The sequence below is a fragment of the Drosophila tropicalis genome, unplaced genomic scaffold (assembly GCF_018151085.1).
Source record: "Drosophila tropicalis isolate 14030-0801.00 unplaced genomic scaffold, ASM1815108v1 contig_845, whole genome shotgun sequence".
NCBI classification, from domain to species: domain Eukaryota; kingdom Metazoa; phylum Arthropoda; class Insecta; order Diptera; family Drosophilidae; genus Drosophila; species Drosophila tropicalis.
The window spans coordinates 3,559,920-3,575,750 of record NW_027173338.1 but is presented as its reverse complement, the minus strand read 5'-3'; the positions used below and the strand labels follow the sequence as shown (position 1 = coordinate 3,575,750).

The following is a 15,831-nucleotide window of genomic DNA, read 5'->3' as shown; positions in this document are numbered from 1 at the left end:
CTCAAGTCGGTGGAATTGTTGTTTTGGCAAAGTGAAAGTTTCCTTTTTCTCAGGACAGGCAAATTGATTATACTCAATTTTTCCAACACATACAAACTGGGGCGGCTTAGCATCGAGAGCGACACGTAATATGTTTTACGTAATTAAAAAGTTCAATGTTTTATCCTCAGGTTTTTCCCTTGCTTCATTGCTTATATATGTATGTAAGTATCTTAATCCTTACAAATTTCCTTAGGTGTTAAATTTAATAGTCACGCCAAGTCATGCTGATACGTGACCATATCTACCCGTTGCTTTAGTTAATTTATGAAGAACCTGTGCGAAATGTGAAAATATGTTTGTGACCAGGTTGACAATGACTCGGCGAGTCGAGAAAATTGCTTATTTGTCTTCCTTCTGGGCATAAACTTAAAATTAGTGTAAATTGTCTCTCCAAGGTGGTGCCTATAAATATGCAAAGATTTTTTCAATTCTCCAGCTTTCCCTTGGATGGCAGGTACGCTAGCTGGGCCATTCCCTTAATGAAGAAACAGGTCGTTGGCGTGAGATAATCAGTTTAGGGTACTCTCGTTTTGTAGTTCAAGTTGGTACACAAAATAGAAATAGTTTTTCTTGATTATTCATTTGGGTATTTTATATTCACAGTTGACCTACCTTTTTCCTACTTTCTTTTCATATTTACAAAATACAAGTATTTTATAATTATAATCTATAATCTATTAAATGTTTATCATAATTATTTTCAAATTATGTAAAAAAAATGGTTGACAGCAAGATAATGAAGAAGCACAGTAAAAGTACAAACCTAATTTTTACGTTATAGAATCAATGGAAAAATTATAAAAATATAACAACTCTTTCATCAATATTGATACTCAAAACTACGACAAAAATAATGTTGAACGAATAATGTATGTATAATAGGATTTCTTAAAGAGTCTGCCATTAAGAAAAGTTATCCAAGGGTTCATTCGTTTCGAACTTAATTCAATTTATTCGCTTTATTTTGTTGCTATTTGCTGTAGGGTATAAATACTCTTCTACAATTATCAACACTTATGAATAAGTGTCGACTTGTTGGTTTAAAAGGCATGCAGTTATTTGTTAAAGTCAGTCAATCTTATTTATTTATGTGAAAAAAATTGAGATACTGTTGCGAAATCTTTAGGATCTATCTGCAGCTATTTTTTTTTTTTAAGTCAGTGCATCTCATACTTTTTCGTCCAATAACTCTTGCCATAATCTTACTTTCTCAGTTGGAAAACGGGAATTTACTCGCACTTCAAATCCATTTGGATTTGAATCACTATTGACAAATTCATGGTAATCACAAATGGAATTGGGCCTTGAACTTAAAGTTCCTGCTGAGCAAGCACCAATCGTCGGAACACCTGTGACATATCTGCAAGAAAATTAGAATGTTAAAAACTCATTTGAATTTAAAATATCATAAAACTCACCCGAACCTGGCAAAATTGACGATATATGTTACAAAACTATCGATTACCTGAGCCTCTATGGATTTCTTATCAAAGTCAGGAAATAAAAGGGGACTGCGGAACAAATAAATCAAATCGTCGCAATGAACAACTCCATATTTCCCGGTTACATTTGCTTGGGTATACAGTGAGGCATAACTAAACGGACCCTTATAATTAAAGTTGTACATAAAATGATGATACCAGATTTTTGTTCTCCTTTCGTAATTTTCTCTGATAGCTTTATAGAGAGGATGCTTGAAGCCTCTGTCGGTGATAGCCTAGTGAAAATGAAAACTATGTAGGAAGCAACATAAATCCATATCTTGACACTTACGTCCAAAAAACCAAATTGATTGCTGCGCCTTATATTCCAGATGCCTCTTAAGTATTCAGTTACGACTACTGCTGTTCTATGCTCCTTTTGGTGTCGCGAATATTTATCGGGCCACTCCATTAGCTCTTGAAGCAAGAATTCAGTTCGCGCATTAAACTGATTAAGTAATGTGCTATTTTCGATAATATTGACAACGCGGACGGCTCCTTCTTCAGGGACGGTTCCAATAAGCCAAGGCCGTGCTTGATATTTTGTGCCTTTCATCATCTCCTCTGGATCTGCTGGTACGATTGAATCTGGAGTTTCACGCTCTACGACCGGACGATAGTTGGTTAAGGGATCCACATCCCAATATTTTAGGCCATCACCGGCATTGATTAGTCGTAAAACGTCAACATTTCTTAGGGCGTTTGCAAGCTCGGCTGTACTTAGTCTATTCGCATTCTCGATTTCACACAGTTCCGCAGTTTTCCGAGCTTGTTCCAATGGATTTTTTGTAATAGCAAAAGGAACATTGGCGGTGCCACTCATACTAATTACGTTATGGAAGAGATACGCGGAGTTGGGATTTAATAAATGCAAATGTGTGGCAACGCCTCCAGCACTCTGACCAAATATGGTAACCCTTGTCTTGTCGCCATCGAAAACTTCAATATGATTTTGGATCCACTTAAATACCAGTTGTTGATCTTTGAGACCGAAATTACCAGGCATATTATCATCTCCAGTAGAAAGAAAACCTTTGAAAGAAAACCTAATTTGTTAATTAAAAAAAAAAAATACCCTCTGCAAGGGTATAAAAAAAGTTCAGTCATACAACATACCTAAAGCCCCCCAATCTATAGGCCATTGTTACCAAGATTACCTCCCCTGTGTCCATAATATACTCCGGTCCAGTTATTAAAGGACCAGCTGACCCACTAAAAAAACCTCCGCCGTGTATGTAGACCATTACGGGTAATGCACCTGATCGAAGCTGCGGAATGATAGAAACACATTCATTTCTGTCGAAATGTTCAGATAACTTTTGTACTCACCACTGGCCTGTAAATATTTAGGTAAAGGCAGTCCTCATCTCCATATATTATTGGAGTAGGTAAAAGATAATTCTTTTGTATGCAGTCCGGTTTGGCCTGTGTGGCATCAATAATGTCATCCCATTTGGACTTCCATACGGGGTTCTAATATGAATATACAAAAATTTGAAGTAATTAGCTATCACTAAGTATATTTATGAAAGTAAATTGCTCACCCTGAATCTGCGTTGGCCTATAGGTGGCTCGGCATAGGGTATGCCCAAAAATGCCTCAAACTTTTCCGTTTGATAGCCGTTCATATAACGGCCTCTCATACAACCGACATTCCGTGGACAAATGGTTATACGGTCTGCCGCTGAGATAAAACTTATGAGGAGACATAGGGAAACCAGTAATAAATGTAATTTTAGCATGATTCAAGAAAATCCAATCCAACTAATAGCTTTTAGATGGGAAAACTTAAGGTGTGAGGCGCAATGCTGTAGCCGCAACTTTGTTTTGTTGGTGAAGCGATATCGCCTTTTATCCCCAAGAGTCTAAGGTGTTAGTTAAGCTATAAAATTTGTCATTCGTCACAGCATTACGCAATAAATACTTATATAAGTATTGTAGGTTTAAAATGCATTTATAAATATTATCCAACTTAACATAAATCAATATCTCGATGCTCAAAACCACTTCTAAAATAATTTTGAAAATTTAATGATTAAAAATGTAGTATAAGGCCCTTTAAAGTGTCTCCCCTTAGAAAAAGTTATCAAGTTCATTCGCTTCTATTTTGTTGCTTTTGCTGTAGGTTATAAATACTCTTCTATAATTATAATTATAATTATATTCGGAATAAATGTCGACTTATTGGTTTAAATAGCTTGCAATTGTTTGTCAAAGTGCGGATTCTCTTTAAAGACTTATTACTTATATAAAAACTTTTTAATAGAAGATTTCCTTTTTAGTATGAAATCAAGATTTTGTTTCAATTTCTGCAAGGTTTAGCCGTTGTTAATTTTTAACTTCCATGTTTAATGTTTATTGTCATTTGATGAAACGTATCTTTGTAAAACTTAGCCATGCTTTGCTATAAGTTCATTCGTACCAAATTTTTAATTTTTGTTTTACGCTGTTTACATAAGCAAGGATGAATCATTTTGTATTCCCATTACAATGTGTGTTCATAATTTTGTATGTACATTTCATATCCTACATATGTAAAATGAAAAATAGGATCAAGCTAAGCCGATTTTGTAGACTTAAGAGTCAAACATGTAAAATAAACCTGATCAGAGTAAACATCTTACTAGCCAATAAATCAACTTTGGTGACTCTAACATAACTCTAAAAGGTTTAATTACAAAAAATGTTTCACAATCTTGTTTCAATTACCACCACTTACGAATAAGTATGAACTTATTGGTTTAAAGAGTTTTCAATTATTTGTTAAAGTCAACTCTATAAAGACTTATTCACCCAAATAATTCCCCACTTTAATATGAAATCGAAATTTTCTTGCAATATCATCATATGTGGTTATTTTAATTTATTAGATTATTTATTTAATGCCTGCGCATCTCACGGTTTTTCATCCAATAACTCTTGCCATAATTTAACTTTTGCAGTTGGAAAACGGGAGTTTACTAGGATGTCAAATCCTTTGAAATAACTGTTCGTAAATTCATGATAATCACAAATGCCATTGTCTCTTTCATTTAAAAGTCCTATCGAGCACCAATTAATTACAGGAACATCAACTAAATATCTGCAAGAACAATGAATTTAATTAAAAAACTCATATTCAATATCATAAAAACTCACCCGAATCTGACAAAATTGACGAAATATGATACAAATCTGTCGATTACCTTAGCCTCTGTGGATTTCTTATCAAAGTCAGGAAATAAAAGGGGACTGCGAAACAAATATAACAACTCATCGCCATGAACAACCCCATATTTCCCGGTTAAATTTGATCCGGTATAAAGCGAGGCATAACTAAACGGACCCCTATAATTGAATTGGTATAAATACTGAATGTACCATCCTCGTCCTTGATTTGCATGATGTTCTTTGACAACTTTATATAAAGGGTGCTTAAACGCTCTGTCGGAGATTGACTAGTGTGAAACAAAATTTTATAACGAAACAATTAAAAAGAATCTTTTGATACTTACGTCTATAATACCCTGTTTATTGGACTGGTTAATACCCCAATTATTTTTAAAGTATTCAGTAATAAGTACTGCAGTTTTCTGTTTTTTTTCTTCGTCGGTATACTTTTCTGGCCACTCCATTAATTCCTCAAACAGACAAGCAAAATCCGAATTGAACTGATTAAGTAAGGTGGCATTTTCGATAAGATTGATAGCACGGACGGCTCCTTCATCGGGGACGGTTCCCAGAAGCCAAGGCCGACGTTGATAGTATATGCTTTTCGTTAATGTGTCTATATCAGCAGTTATGATAGCATCTCCGATAGGTCGTTCTATGACCGGTCGGAAGATGGTTAAGGGATCCACATCCCAACACTTAAATTTATCACCTGCGTTTATTAGTTGTGTTGCATCAACTTCTCTCAGGCTTGCGGCAAGCTGGCCTGTATTTATATACTTTGAATTCGGGATTCCACACAGTTCCCCCATCTTGCGAGCTTGTTCCAGAGGCTTTTTGGTAATAGCAAAAGGAACATTGGCCGTCCCGCTCATGCTAATGACTTTTTGGAAAAGTTTTACAGAGTTTGGATTTAATAAATGCATATGTGTCGCAACGGCCCCAGCACCGTGACCAAATATGGTAACCTTTGTCTTGTCGCCATCGAAATATGCTATATAATTGTGGATCCACTTTAATGCCATATGCTGATCTTTGAGACCAAAATTACCAGGCATACTATCATCTCCAGTAGAAAGAAAACCTAAGATGGAAATAAAATTTATCAATTTAGAAAAGTAAAATTTTAGGTCGCATAACATACCTAAAGGCCCCAATCTATAGGCAATTGTTACCAAGATTACCTCCCCCGTGTCCATAATGTACTCCGGTCCAATGATTGAAGGACTAGCTGATCCGCTAAAAAAACCTCCGCCGTGTATGTAGACCATTACGGGTAATGCACCTGATCGAAGCTGTAAAATAAAGACAATGGTTGGAAACACATTCGTTTACTGTAAAAATATTTAGAAATGTAGTGGACTCACCACTGGTCTGTAAATATTTAAGTAAAGGCAATCCTCTTCTCCATATACCGTTGGATTAGGTAAGAGATAATTCTTTTGTATGCAATCTTGTTTGGGCTGCGTAGCATCAAGAACGTGAAACCATCTAGGCTTCCATACGGGGCTCTAAAATGGAAACATAAAATTGATGCATGTTATTAATCTCGAAGTTTTGTTCGTAACTTTAGCAATTGCTGAAGACTTAAGCTAAAAGATATTAATATTAATATGAGTAAGGACTGTCCGATTTTAGCCAAGTATATTCCTCAATACTCACCCTGAACCTTAGATTCCCCACGGGTGGCTGGGCATATGGTATGCCCATGTATGCTTCAAATTCTGACGTTTGAAAGCCATTCATATAACGGCCCTTCATGCAACCGACTTTCGGACAGATAGTTATGAAGTCATAATCGTTTTCAGCTGAGATAAAACCGAGGTAGAGATACAGGTAAAATAGTGGCAAACGTAATTTGAACATAGTTTAAAAAATCCAATCCGAATTGCAGCCTTTAGATGTGTCAACTTTAGGTATAAGACTTAAGGTAGCAAACGCAACTCTGCTCTATTGGTGAAGTGATTTCGCCTTTTATCCCCAAGATGCTAAATTAAACCATACAAATTACCATTTGCCACATAATTACACAATAAAAAAATTTGTTCAAATACTTATATAAATTTATGAATCTTAGCAAACAAAAAACAAATCCAAGATTTGAGTTGCAATAATTCCTTTAATATACTTTCAAATATTTCACGATGAAAATCCTCAAAGAATCCCTATTAAGGCGGATTGTTCTTTAGGCAGAGTTATCCAACTTTAGGTCATTCGTATCAAATTTTTATTAACGTATTCGTTTTATTTTGTTGTTATTTGTTTACGCTGATTTCAAGCTTATCCACAAGATGATAGATACATAGTTAGTTAAGGCATTAAATTTGCAATTCGTCACAAAATTGCGCAATACTTTTGAAGTACAAATTCAATTCAATGTATTGGCTGTAGTTACTTACAGTTGATTGTTTTGTTTGGCAGAATGTCTATTTGTTCCACTTGGTATATGGACTACATACCGAAGACGGCGAGACGATTAACTTAATTTTTATTTGGGAACATAGAAATGTGTGACGAAATGGTTTCAACCATTCATTACAGTTTGAAGATGTAGCAACATTGAAGATTTAAAGGTCAAATACTTTTATCAATTTTGATGGCTCTTGTTGTCATGTCAACTTTGCAATCCTTTATCATTATCGATATTCATAAAATGTATTACATACTGTTTTTGGACCGTAATGATCTTGGGTTTCGCCATCTTTTCATAATTACCACCATTTACGAATAAGTTAGAATTTATTGGTTTAAAAAGCAAGCTGTTATTTCTTAAACTCAGCATTTATTTATGTAAACACTTTTTAAGAGAAAACCCTTTATTACTATGAAATCGAAATTTAGCCGCTTTAAGTTTTTTACTTCTGGGATTAGATAATAGTAACTAGTAGATTATTTATAATTCGTCCAATAATTCTTGCCATAACTTAACATACTCAGTTGGAAACTTAGAATTTACTTGTATTTGAAATCCAAATGGATTGGAAGCATTGTTTATAAATTCATGATAATCACAAATGCCATTGGGTCTTGAAGCTAGAACTTGACTTCCACATGGACCGATTGGTGGAGCGTCGATGGTAAATCTGACAACAAAAAAAGGAATTAAGAAAAAAACTTACTTGTATTTGTAATTTTATAAAAACTCACCCGAACCTGGCAAAATTGACGATATATCTTACAAAGCTGTCGATTACCTTAGCCTCGGTGGATTGCTTATCAAAGTCAGGAAATAAAAGAGGAGTGCGGAACAAATATAACAAATCATCGCAATGAACAACTCCATATTTCCCGGTTACATTTGCTTGGGTAAAAAGCGAGGCATAACTAATAGAACCCTTATAATTGAAGCTGTACATATAATGGGGAAACCAGCTAAGTTGTCCTCTGTACTCATAATGTTGTTTGATAGCTTTATAGAGAGGATGCTTAAAGCCTCTATCGGAGATCGACTAGTGAAAAACGATATTGATATGAAAAAATATTAAATATACTTTTACACTTACGTCCAAAAGGCCCTGTTTGTTATTTTTTCTTAAACTCCAGACGCCTCTAAAGTATTCAGTTACGACTACTGCTGTTTTATGACCCTTTTGTCCTTGTGAATACTTTGCGGGCCACTCCATTAATTCCCGAAGTAAATAGTCAAAATAAGTATTAAATTGATCAAATAATTTAGGACTTTCCAAAATATTAATAGCACGGACAGCGCCTTCTTCAGGGACGGTTCCAATAAGCCAAGGCCGTCGTTGATAGTTTCTTCTCATCAACAAATATGGTTCAGCTGGTATGATTGAATCTGGCCCTGCGCGCTCTACGACCGGACGGTAATTGGTCAATGGATCCACATCCCAATATTTTAGGCCATCACCGGCATTGATTAGTTGTAATACGTCAATATTTCTTAGGGCGTTTGCAAGCTCGGCTGTACTTAGTTTATTCGCATTCGGGATTCCACACAGTTCCGCAGTTTTCCGAGCTTGTTCCAATGGATTTTTTGTAATACCAAAAGGAACATTGGCCGTGCCACTCATACTAATTACGTTATGGAAGAGATTCTCAGAGTTGGGATTTAATAAATGCATATGTGCGGCAACGCCTCCAGCACTCTGACCAAATATGGTAACCTTTTTCTTATCGCCATCGAATGCTCCTATATGATTTTGGATCCACTTAAATACCAGATGTTGATCTTTGAGACCAAAATTACCAGGCATACTTGCATCTCCAGTAGAAAGAAAACCTTTGAAAGAAAACCTAATTTGTTAATTAAAAAAAAATAAAAAGTTCAGTCACACAACATACCTAAAGCCCCCAATCTATAGGCCATTGTTACCAAGATTACCTCCCCTGTGTCCATAATATACTCCGGTCCAGTTATTAAAGGACCAGCTGACCCACTAAAAAAACCTCCGCCGTGTATGTAGACCATTACGGGTAGTGCACCTGATCGAAGCTGCGGAATGATAGAAACACATTCATTTCCGTCGAAATGTTCAGATAACTTTTGTACTCACCACTGGCCTGTAAATATTTAGGTAAAGGCAGTCCTCTTCTCCATATATTATTGGAGTAGGTAAAAGATAATTCTTTTGTATACAATCTGGTTTCGCATATGTGGCATCAATAATGTCATCCCATTTGGGCTTCCATACGGGGCTCTAAAATGGAAATACAATACAATACAATAATTAGCTATCACTATGTATATTTATGAAAGTAAATTGCTCACCCTGAATCTGCGTTGGCCTAAAGGGGGCTCCGCATAGGGTATGCCCAAGAATGCCTCAAATTTTTCCGATTGATAGCCTTTCATATAACGGCCTCTCATACAACCGACATTCGGTGGACAAATGGTTATAAGGTCTGCCGGTGAGATAAAACTTATGAGGAGACATAGGGAAACCAGTGGTAAATGTAATTTTAGCATGATTCATGAAAATCCAATCCAAATAAAATCCTTTAGCTGGGAAAACTTCAGGTATGGGGCGTAATGTTGTAACCACAACTAAGTTTTGTTGGTGAAGCGATTTCGCCTTTTATTCCCAAGATACTAAGGTGTTAGGTAAGCCGTAAAGTTATCCATTCGACACATAATAATATAATATCCATTTTAAAATGTATTGTTGGTAATTTTACTGGCTTATATAATAAGATTATAAAAGCAAATGTTTTGAAGGCTATTTAACCTTTTGGTTTCCTATATTTGAGCATACAAAACTGATTTCTAATCAATGTATGTATGTATATTCTTTGAATTAATGTGATCTGCGATTAGAGTGTATAGAATAGCTTCAACCTTAATTTTGTGAAAATGAATACATCTATTATACTTTTAGACGTTTAATAAATTTTATAACTGTGAACAAACCAGTGGTCCCCTACTTGCTTTTTCTTCTTAAAAACTGTTTGTATACCATGCACCCACCGGGTGAGATGGTTTATTAAGGTCGTCAAAATGCATGTAATAGACGAAAGAGAGCTTTTAGCTGGAGGTAATTGTTGACGCATTTATTTTGTTTTATAATGTAAAAACTTTTGTTTCTCTTGGTATATGGTATACCGAAGTCGGCGAAACGACTGATTTTCTTCATTTTTTCTACACTTTTTTGGTTTTTAATAACATTTGTCGTCGTCGTCTTTGCCTGTTGTCCGCCTGGGGCTAGGGCTGTCTTTCTCTTTTTTTTGTTCAGTCTCTTTTTCTGGTTTTTAATTCCTCTTCCACTTCCTTTGGATTTCCTTCTGAGAGTTGCAAATATGGGTATTTATGTGCCATCCTGCTTCTGGCTTGTTTCTGCCTGCTGCTGCTCCCCAAAGTATGCAACAATCTTTTATATGAGTTTATTATGTATGCTTTTGCTTAAAACATACAATTTCCTCAAGCGATTTCCGTTTGCACTGATGAGTCTTATTAAATTGAGGGTTGCCAACGGAGGGAGTGACAATGATGGAGGGGGAAGGACGACTAACTCTGCTTTGCGTTGCTCGTTAACTAACAAAAATATGAGGACTTTTCGCAAATTGCTCTTTAATTGAATTGCACATAAATTTTGTTCAAGAGTATCTTTTCGTCTTTGCATTTTTCGGTTTAAGGGGGGCTTAATAATGAAGAGGTAGTGGACATATCCACACACATTTCTCGACGTGCCAAAACTTTGGTTGACGCCTCTTCGCTTGGGATTTTTCTTTGTTTTTGCCAACTTGCCACATAACTCAAAACTCTTTAGAAGTGTTTGAAACTGTCATACGCATGTACATATACATAGTTCATTTTTTTTGTTCATTCTCTGTTCCATGTTCTCTTTTTATATCATATCAAAACAAAAGCAACAACAAAGATGACGACAGGCACTTCGCTACTTTATTATACTCTTTGAATTAAGGGTATTTTTTGAATTCGACTTAAAATTGGCTTCTACAATTTGCTTTATACGGCATAGATAATAATTTTGTTATTTATTGAGATTGATAAATTTTTTAAAAGAAACTTTTAAGCGGCTTACAAATAATATTTTGTTTTTTAAACACTTCGGTAATAGAAATTATTGATGTGGTCAAATTGAAAAAGAATTGAAAATGAATTTCAAAGCCTTTGTTCCACTTAAGTTACTCTCAAAGCCTTTTGAATTCAAGAGTGTTAAAAATTCGGTCTGATTGTTTCATATGTTTTTTGACCAGCATTAACAGGTTGTTTAGAGTAGGTGATCAAAGCAATGTACAAATAAAGAATGAAGAAAAGAGCCCACACTTTTACAAATAGAAAGCATTTCTAAACCAACTCTTGGGGGGGACAAAGAGTTCTGGATGGAGAATGGCTGGGAATGAGATTGAGTGCAAATAAAATGATGTCATGAAGTGGCAGCAGTTAGAGTTTTTTTCCTGTGGACGACTAAGATTGCGGGGCAGGGGTGTAAGCTGAAAGCGCCGCAATGCATGCTCCACTTTATTTCAGCTATCAACTCGTAAAGTTTGCGGTTTGATGGCCAAAAGGGAAATACACTTGAAGGTGGTAGTAGAGTGAATAGAAGAAGTGGGCGAAGCAAAAGGCTGTGATTTTTCTGCACGAACTGCCAGAGACCGCAGCAAACATGCGGCTTTCAGAAACTTTAGGGCACAGAGCAATTACAACAAGAGCAACAACAGAAGCATAAGAAAAGATAAAAAGGAAACCAAAGTAGAGGGTGGAGCTTTACAAACTCAATGCACAAATCTTGACAAGTATTTTGTCAACTTTGCCCAGTAACCAGGACTGCCAAAGACGAAAGAAGGAAGACGAAACCAAGTGAATGGGAGAAAAGTGTTGAACTTTAAGTGTTGCTTTCCCTCACTTTGTTTTTAGTTGTTAGAAACCGAGAGTCCTTACAGAGCATTGGCCTTGTAGCACTGAACTAATTAGCTTGATTCTGGCCATACTCGGACTTGGCAATTCAATTTTGGAATTAACATTTTAATTGCAAAAAAACATGAAAAAAGTTAGCCGGTAATGTATTAGTAACATAGAGACTCTACCTTGGAAGTGCTCATTTTATGCCATTTAATTTTATCATGCGCCAACAATTATGCAACTTGTTGGCCTTTTCAACAGACGACCCAGTTGTCTGGCCATTTTCAATTTGCTTGGCAATAAAACTTTTTCCATTTCGGTTGAGCCTATAATTTCCTCTCTTTTACTTTTTTCTGCTGTTCGTTACTGTTTGCCTTTAATTTGTTTGGTCATTGTTTTGAGCATAGTTTTTGTAAGAGTTTCGACTTTAATTTGGTTAATGTTAAAATTAAAGTATATATTTGGGGCCTTTGTCATTAATCACCTCCAGGATATTTCCTCAAAGAGAAAAGAAAATGAAAAGCTATACCAGCTAGTCTTTTTAAGTACTAAAGTACTTTGAAGTTTTTCAATCATTTTCTTAATGAAGCTGTACATAGTTTTTCAATTATATAACATTTAGTTTGTTCATTTTGCTTTCTACCTAAGCTATTTTTCTTATCCACAAATTTATACACATTCACATACAAATTGTCATGTGCCATTGCCTCAGTTTTCATATTTCCATTGGTCACTTCAATACATCATACACCATTTCAGAACAGAAGAACACATTTATCTTCCTACATCATGCATACAATGTATCCATACATACCTACATACATATGTACATACATACGTATGAACATGTATTTTTGTTGCATTTTTCATTTCTAACATTTATTTGATACATTTTTAGTGCAGAAAATGTTTTTTTTTTTTTCTCAAAGATATTTCATTTATTTGTGGTTTGGAATATTCCTGCTAAGGATAATTTTTTAATCAATAAATAAATCCTAAAACTTTAAAGGAATCCAACAGATAAAAATATTGAATAGTTGGTTTGTGGTTTCCCACTTCTTTTATCATTTTGGCAGTATTTTTTTCATAAATTAAATGTGAATCTAATATTGAAATATTGAATATTTTCCATGATGTATTTAATTTCAATATTGATAATATTTAGGTTGTTTTTAGGAAACCATTACAATACCAATCCATTCAATTTATCACTGCTTAACAGTCTAACCTTTTCATTTGAAATAAATTTTGATCTGTAATTACGGTCTAAAAGTTTTCAATCAAAACCGTCTCATCGAATATCTGTTTGAAAATCGGTTTTAGGTTAAACTTTTTTCCATTTTGTCAGGTTACCCGAAAAATTGTTAGCAATTATAAATTTATAACTGACAAAACTAACAAGCAAACTGTGCCGAGTTTGCTTGATTCTCATAAAAATATTTTTAATCCTTTTATTTGTGGTCATGTTTAGTTTTTTTTTCGTGTTGTGGCAAAAATGAAAAATTTCTCCAATTGAAATGAAATTTTTAGTTTGCTTAAACTTTGTGGTTAAAATTCAGGAGTTGAATTTATGATTCTCTCTTCGACAAACTACTGAAATCAAATATTCTATTGTTGGCTTTAAAAATTCCTTTCTTCAGCGTTTATGAAAAAATGATTTTCTCTGAGTTTTTGATGTTAGAGAAACTTGAGGAATCCTTTCTGGTCTGGCCTTTTTGGCAGTTAAACGGTTTCCTCTGGCTGTTAATTGCTTTTGTAGACAAATTATAAAGCACTGGAGTTGCCCTTTTCCGCTTCTTCTGTTATTTTTTGTGGGTTTTTGTTGTGTTGAACACTTCAAAACCAGACACAAAACTCCATGGTTCGTGGTTGTTTGCCTGTTTTGAGGGTCAGTTTTAATTTAACTTTGACATGCATCAGCTCAGAAATCCAATTACAAAACAAATGTACACAGAGAATGACCTTTTTCTTGTTTTTTTTTTTTTTGGCTTTGGTCATGTTAAAACCCATTAACGCCTGTGTAAATTTTTTATGTTGAAGATTTATGAAACAAAACGAAAATATGAAATTAATTTAAAAGGAGAAAAAAAAAAAAAAAAACATACATAACATACAGAAACTAGTGAGAATGAACGAACGTAAATCGGATCGCAATGCCAACGAAGAGGAAAAGACTCAACAATATTTGGGGGCAAAGCCCAAGCAAAGGCAAAAGAAACATCAAATGCCTTTACCCTATGCCAACTACATGGAGTTGGAGTTTAGCCAAATGGTTGAGAATCACCAGAAAAATGAGGAGACATCTGCTAATCAGCTGAATCGGCTGCCTGTTAGCTATGCCACAAGCATAGTTGGTCGTCAAGAGTCACCGCCAGGCTATAGAGAACCACCGCCACCCACTCCACCCCCTTTATCGCAAATACCCTCGAGAGAGTCCCGAATGCTACATTCGGCGCCCAATACGCCCAGTCGTGGTAAGGTTGTCTTAAGTAAAAAGGAGCGTAAAGAACTGAGTAAACAATTGGGCTTTGAGGAGTTGGGAGGCGGCGGTGGAGGCAGCGTGGGGGGTAGTGCCCAATCGAGTCCTTATAAAGGACGCGTGAGTGAGCTGAAAAATTGTATTGCTCGAGGTCTATTTGCCACCCTACATCGTGGCTCGCACAAGAGTCTTCAACAGCAACAACATCTACAACAACAGCAGCAAGAGGAACGCCTAGCCCCCCACCCATCCAATCAGGATATATCAAACAATCAGGAGCTATCTCCTCCACCGCCAGCACCAGAGTTGGCCAACAATAATGAGGATTCCCTGGAGGATTATAGTCAAAAATTAAAGAATCTTCCTGTGCGTCAGCGTAAAGTTGTCACTTCTCATATGGACAACTATTGTCTCTTTGATCCCGTCGATTTCATCAATGAGAAAGCCATGCGTTATCCCACTGCAGCCAATCATGGTCTAAGAGATCCTTTATTTAGTTCACGCCAGCATTTGGTCTGCGAAGATGAGGAGGAATTGGTGCCCGAAGTCATATATGATACTGAGGAACTGGATTTGGAACTTGATGATGGACTAGAAGAAACCATAATTATTGAAACATCTGCCCTGCCCGAAAGGGAAACCGAAGCTGAACTTCCCAGACCTCCTAGTTTCGATCATCATAATTATTTTGTCATTGATCCGGGAGACTTTGAAATGGACATTGGCATACCGAATCCTTATACAAATGAACAATTGGTTAATGCCAAATTGGAACAACAGAATCTCGAGAAGCTTCTAAATAACTCTAGCATGTCCAATAGCCAAGAATCTAAAGATACGGAAACCACATCAACAGCTCTAGTTGAATCTTCCACATCATCCACGTCAAATAGTTCCAGTGGCAGTTCATCAAATCCTGTGAAAAAGAAACTTACCTTTCTTAATCTCTCACCTTTTCGCGTTGGTGGCAAGAAATCCAGCGAGAAATCTTGTGTGGACCAACGTGCCATCTCGGAATTGGTCAGCACGGATCATATGCTTCATCTGCAGCATTTGCTTCACCAGCAACGCAAGGATCAACGATCTCACACTGTTCCAATTGAATCAAACTATGTGCTCTTCAATCCTGGACCAGTGCCCAGTCGGCATGTTCAATATAAAATACGTAAATCTCGACCTTTGTCTACACACAGTGATGCGGATAGTGGATTTCTATCGCCATGCTCCCCAGATGATTTGCGGGGTAATCCAGCTATATTGGTCCTTCAGCAATGTGATAGTGTTCAGGGATATATTGAGGTAAGTAATGTGTTTCATTCTTTTTCCAAAAAATCATAAATTTCATTACAAACGTCTAG

At 35.9% G+C, this 15,831-nt stretch overlaps 3 protein-coding genes across 8 annotated transcripts in view; 1 reads left to right on the top strand and 2 right to left on the bottom strand.

The window, feature by feature from the left end:
• sick (sickie) overlaps window positions 1–15,831 on the top strand; it is a 203,063-nt gene that overhangs the window by 13,204 nt on the left and 174,028 nt on the right. Inside the window, exon 1 of one of the 2 annotated variants that reach the window (XM_068295755.1) lies at window positions 14,071–15,772. The exons of the other annotated variant lie outside the window; for it this stretch is intronic. Within the exon in view, the coding sequence (XP_068151856.1) occupies window positions 14,123–15,772 (1,650 nt within the window). The 5' untranslated portion in view covers window positions 14,071–14,122. Of the gene's footprint in view, window positions 1–14,070; window positions 15,773–15,831 lie in introns of those variants that run through there. 2 annotated transcript variants of the gene reach the window in all.
• LOC137580888 (juvenile hormone esterase-like) lies at window positions 1,098–9,661 on the bottom strand. Of its 4 annotated transcripts, none has more exons than XM_068295028.1 (6): window positions 9,403–9,661; window positions 9,188–9,331; window positions 8,976–9,126; window positions 1,816–2,555; window positions 1,461–1,759; window positions 1,098–1,402 (listed from the first exon to the last, which is right to left on the bottom strand). In XM_068295028.1, the coding sequence occupies exons 1-6, from the start codon at window positions 9,598–9,600 to the stop codon at window positions 1,210–1,212; spliced, it is 1,725 nt and encodes a 574-aa protein (XP_068151129.1). In that variant the 5' UTR covers window positions 9,601–9,661; the 3' UTR covers window positions 1,098–1,209. The 4 variants fall into 4 exon arrangements, with proteins under 4 accessions (XP_068151129.1, XP_068151133.1, XP_068151132.1 ...); XM_068295032.1 differs by lacking the exons at window positions 8,976–9,126; window positions 9,188–9,331; window positions 9,403–9,661 and adding exons at window positions 2,640–2,791; window positions 2,853–2,996; window positions 3,068–3,333 and having other exon boundaries at window positions 1,816–2,569; XM_068295030.1 differs by lacking the exons at window positions 1,098–1,402; window positions 1,461–1,759; window positions 1,816–2,555 and adding exons at window positions 7,472–7,756; window positions 7,821–8,122; window positions 8,177–8,913.
• LOC137580889 (juvenile hormone esterase-like) lies at window positions 4,364–6,602 on the bottom strand. 2 transcript variants are annotated; one of them, XM_068295033.1, is made up of 6 exons: window positions 6,336–6,602; window positions 6,041–6,184; window positions 5,818–5,968; window positions 5,018–5,757; window positions 4,662–4,960; window positions 4,364–4,605 (listed from the first exon to the last, which is right to left on the bottom strand). In XM_068295033.1, exons 1-6 carry the CDS (start codon window positions 6,537–6,539, stop codon window positions 4,419–4,421), a joined length of 1,725 nt encoding a protein of 574 aa, XP_068151134.1. In that variant the 5' UTR covers window positions 6,540–6,602; the 3' UTR covers window positions 4,364–4,418. The 2 variants fall into 2 exon arrangements, with proteins under 2 accessions (XP_068151134.1, XP_068151135.1); XM_068295034.1 differs by lacking the exon at window positions 4,364–4,605 and having other exon boundaries at window positions 4,845–4,946.

Bases quoted from the DNA above. Each gene is read 5' to 3' on its own strand.
- LOC137580888 (XM_068295032.1), bottom strand. From the start codon at position 3,265: ATGCTAAAATTACATTTATTACTGGTTTCCCTATGTCTCCTCATAAGT. The intron at 2,792-2,852 runs GTGAGTACAAAA...ATCATTCCGCAG, and splicing joins TAAATATTTACAGGCCAGTG to CTTCGATCAGGTGCATTACC. The intron at 2,570-2,639 runs GTATGTTGTATG...TTAACAAATTAG, and splicing joins TATAGATTGGGGGGCTTTAG to GTTTTCTTTCAAAGGTTTTC.
- LOC137580889 (XM_068295033.1), bottom strand. From the start codon at position 6,539: ATGTTCAAATTACGTTTGCCACTATTTTACCTGTATCTCTACCTCGGT. The intron at 5,969-6,040 runs GTGAGTCCACTA...TTTATTTTACAG, and splicing joins TAAATATTTACAGACCAGTG to CTTCGATCAGGTGCATTACC. The intron at 4,606-4,661 runs GTGAGTTTTTAT...TTGTTCTTGCAG, and splicing joins GTCAATTTTGTCAGATTCGG to ATATTTAGTTGATGTTCCTG.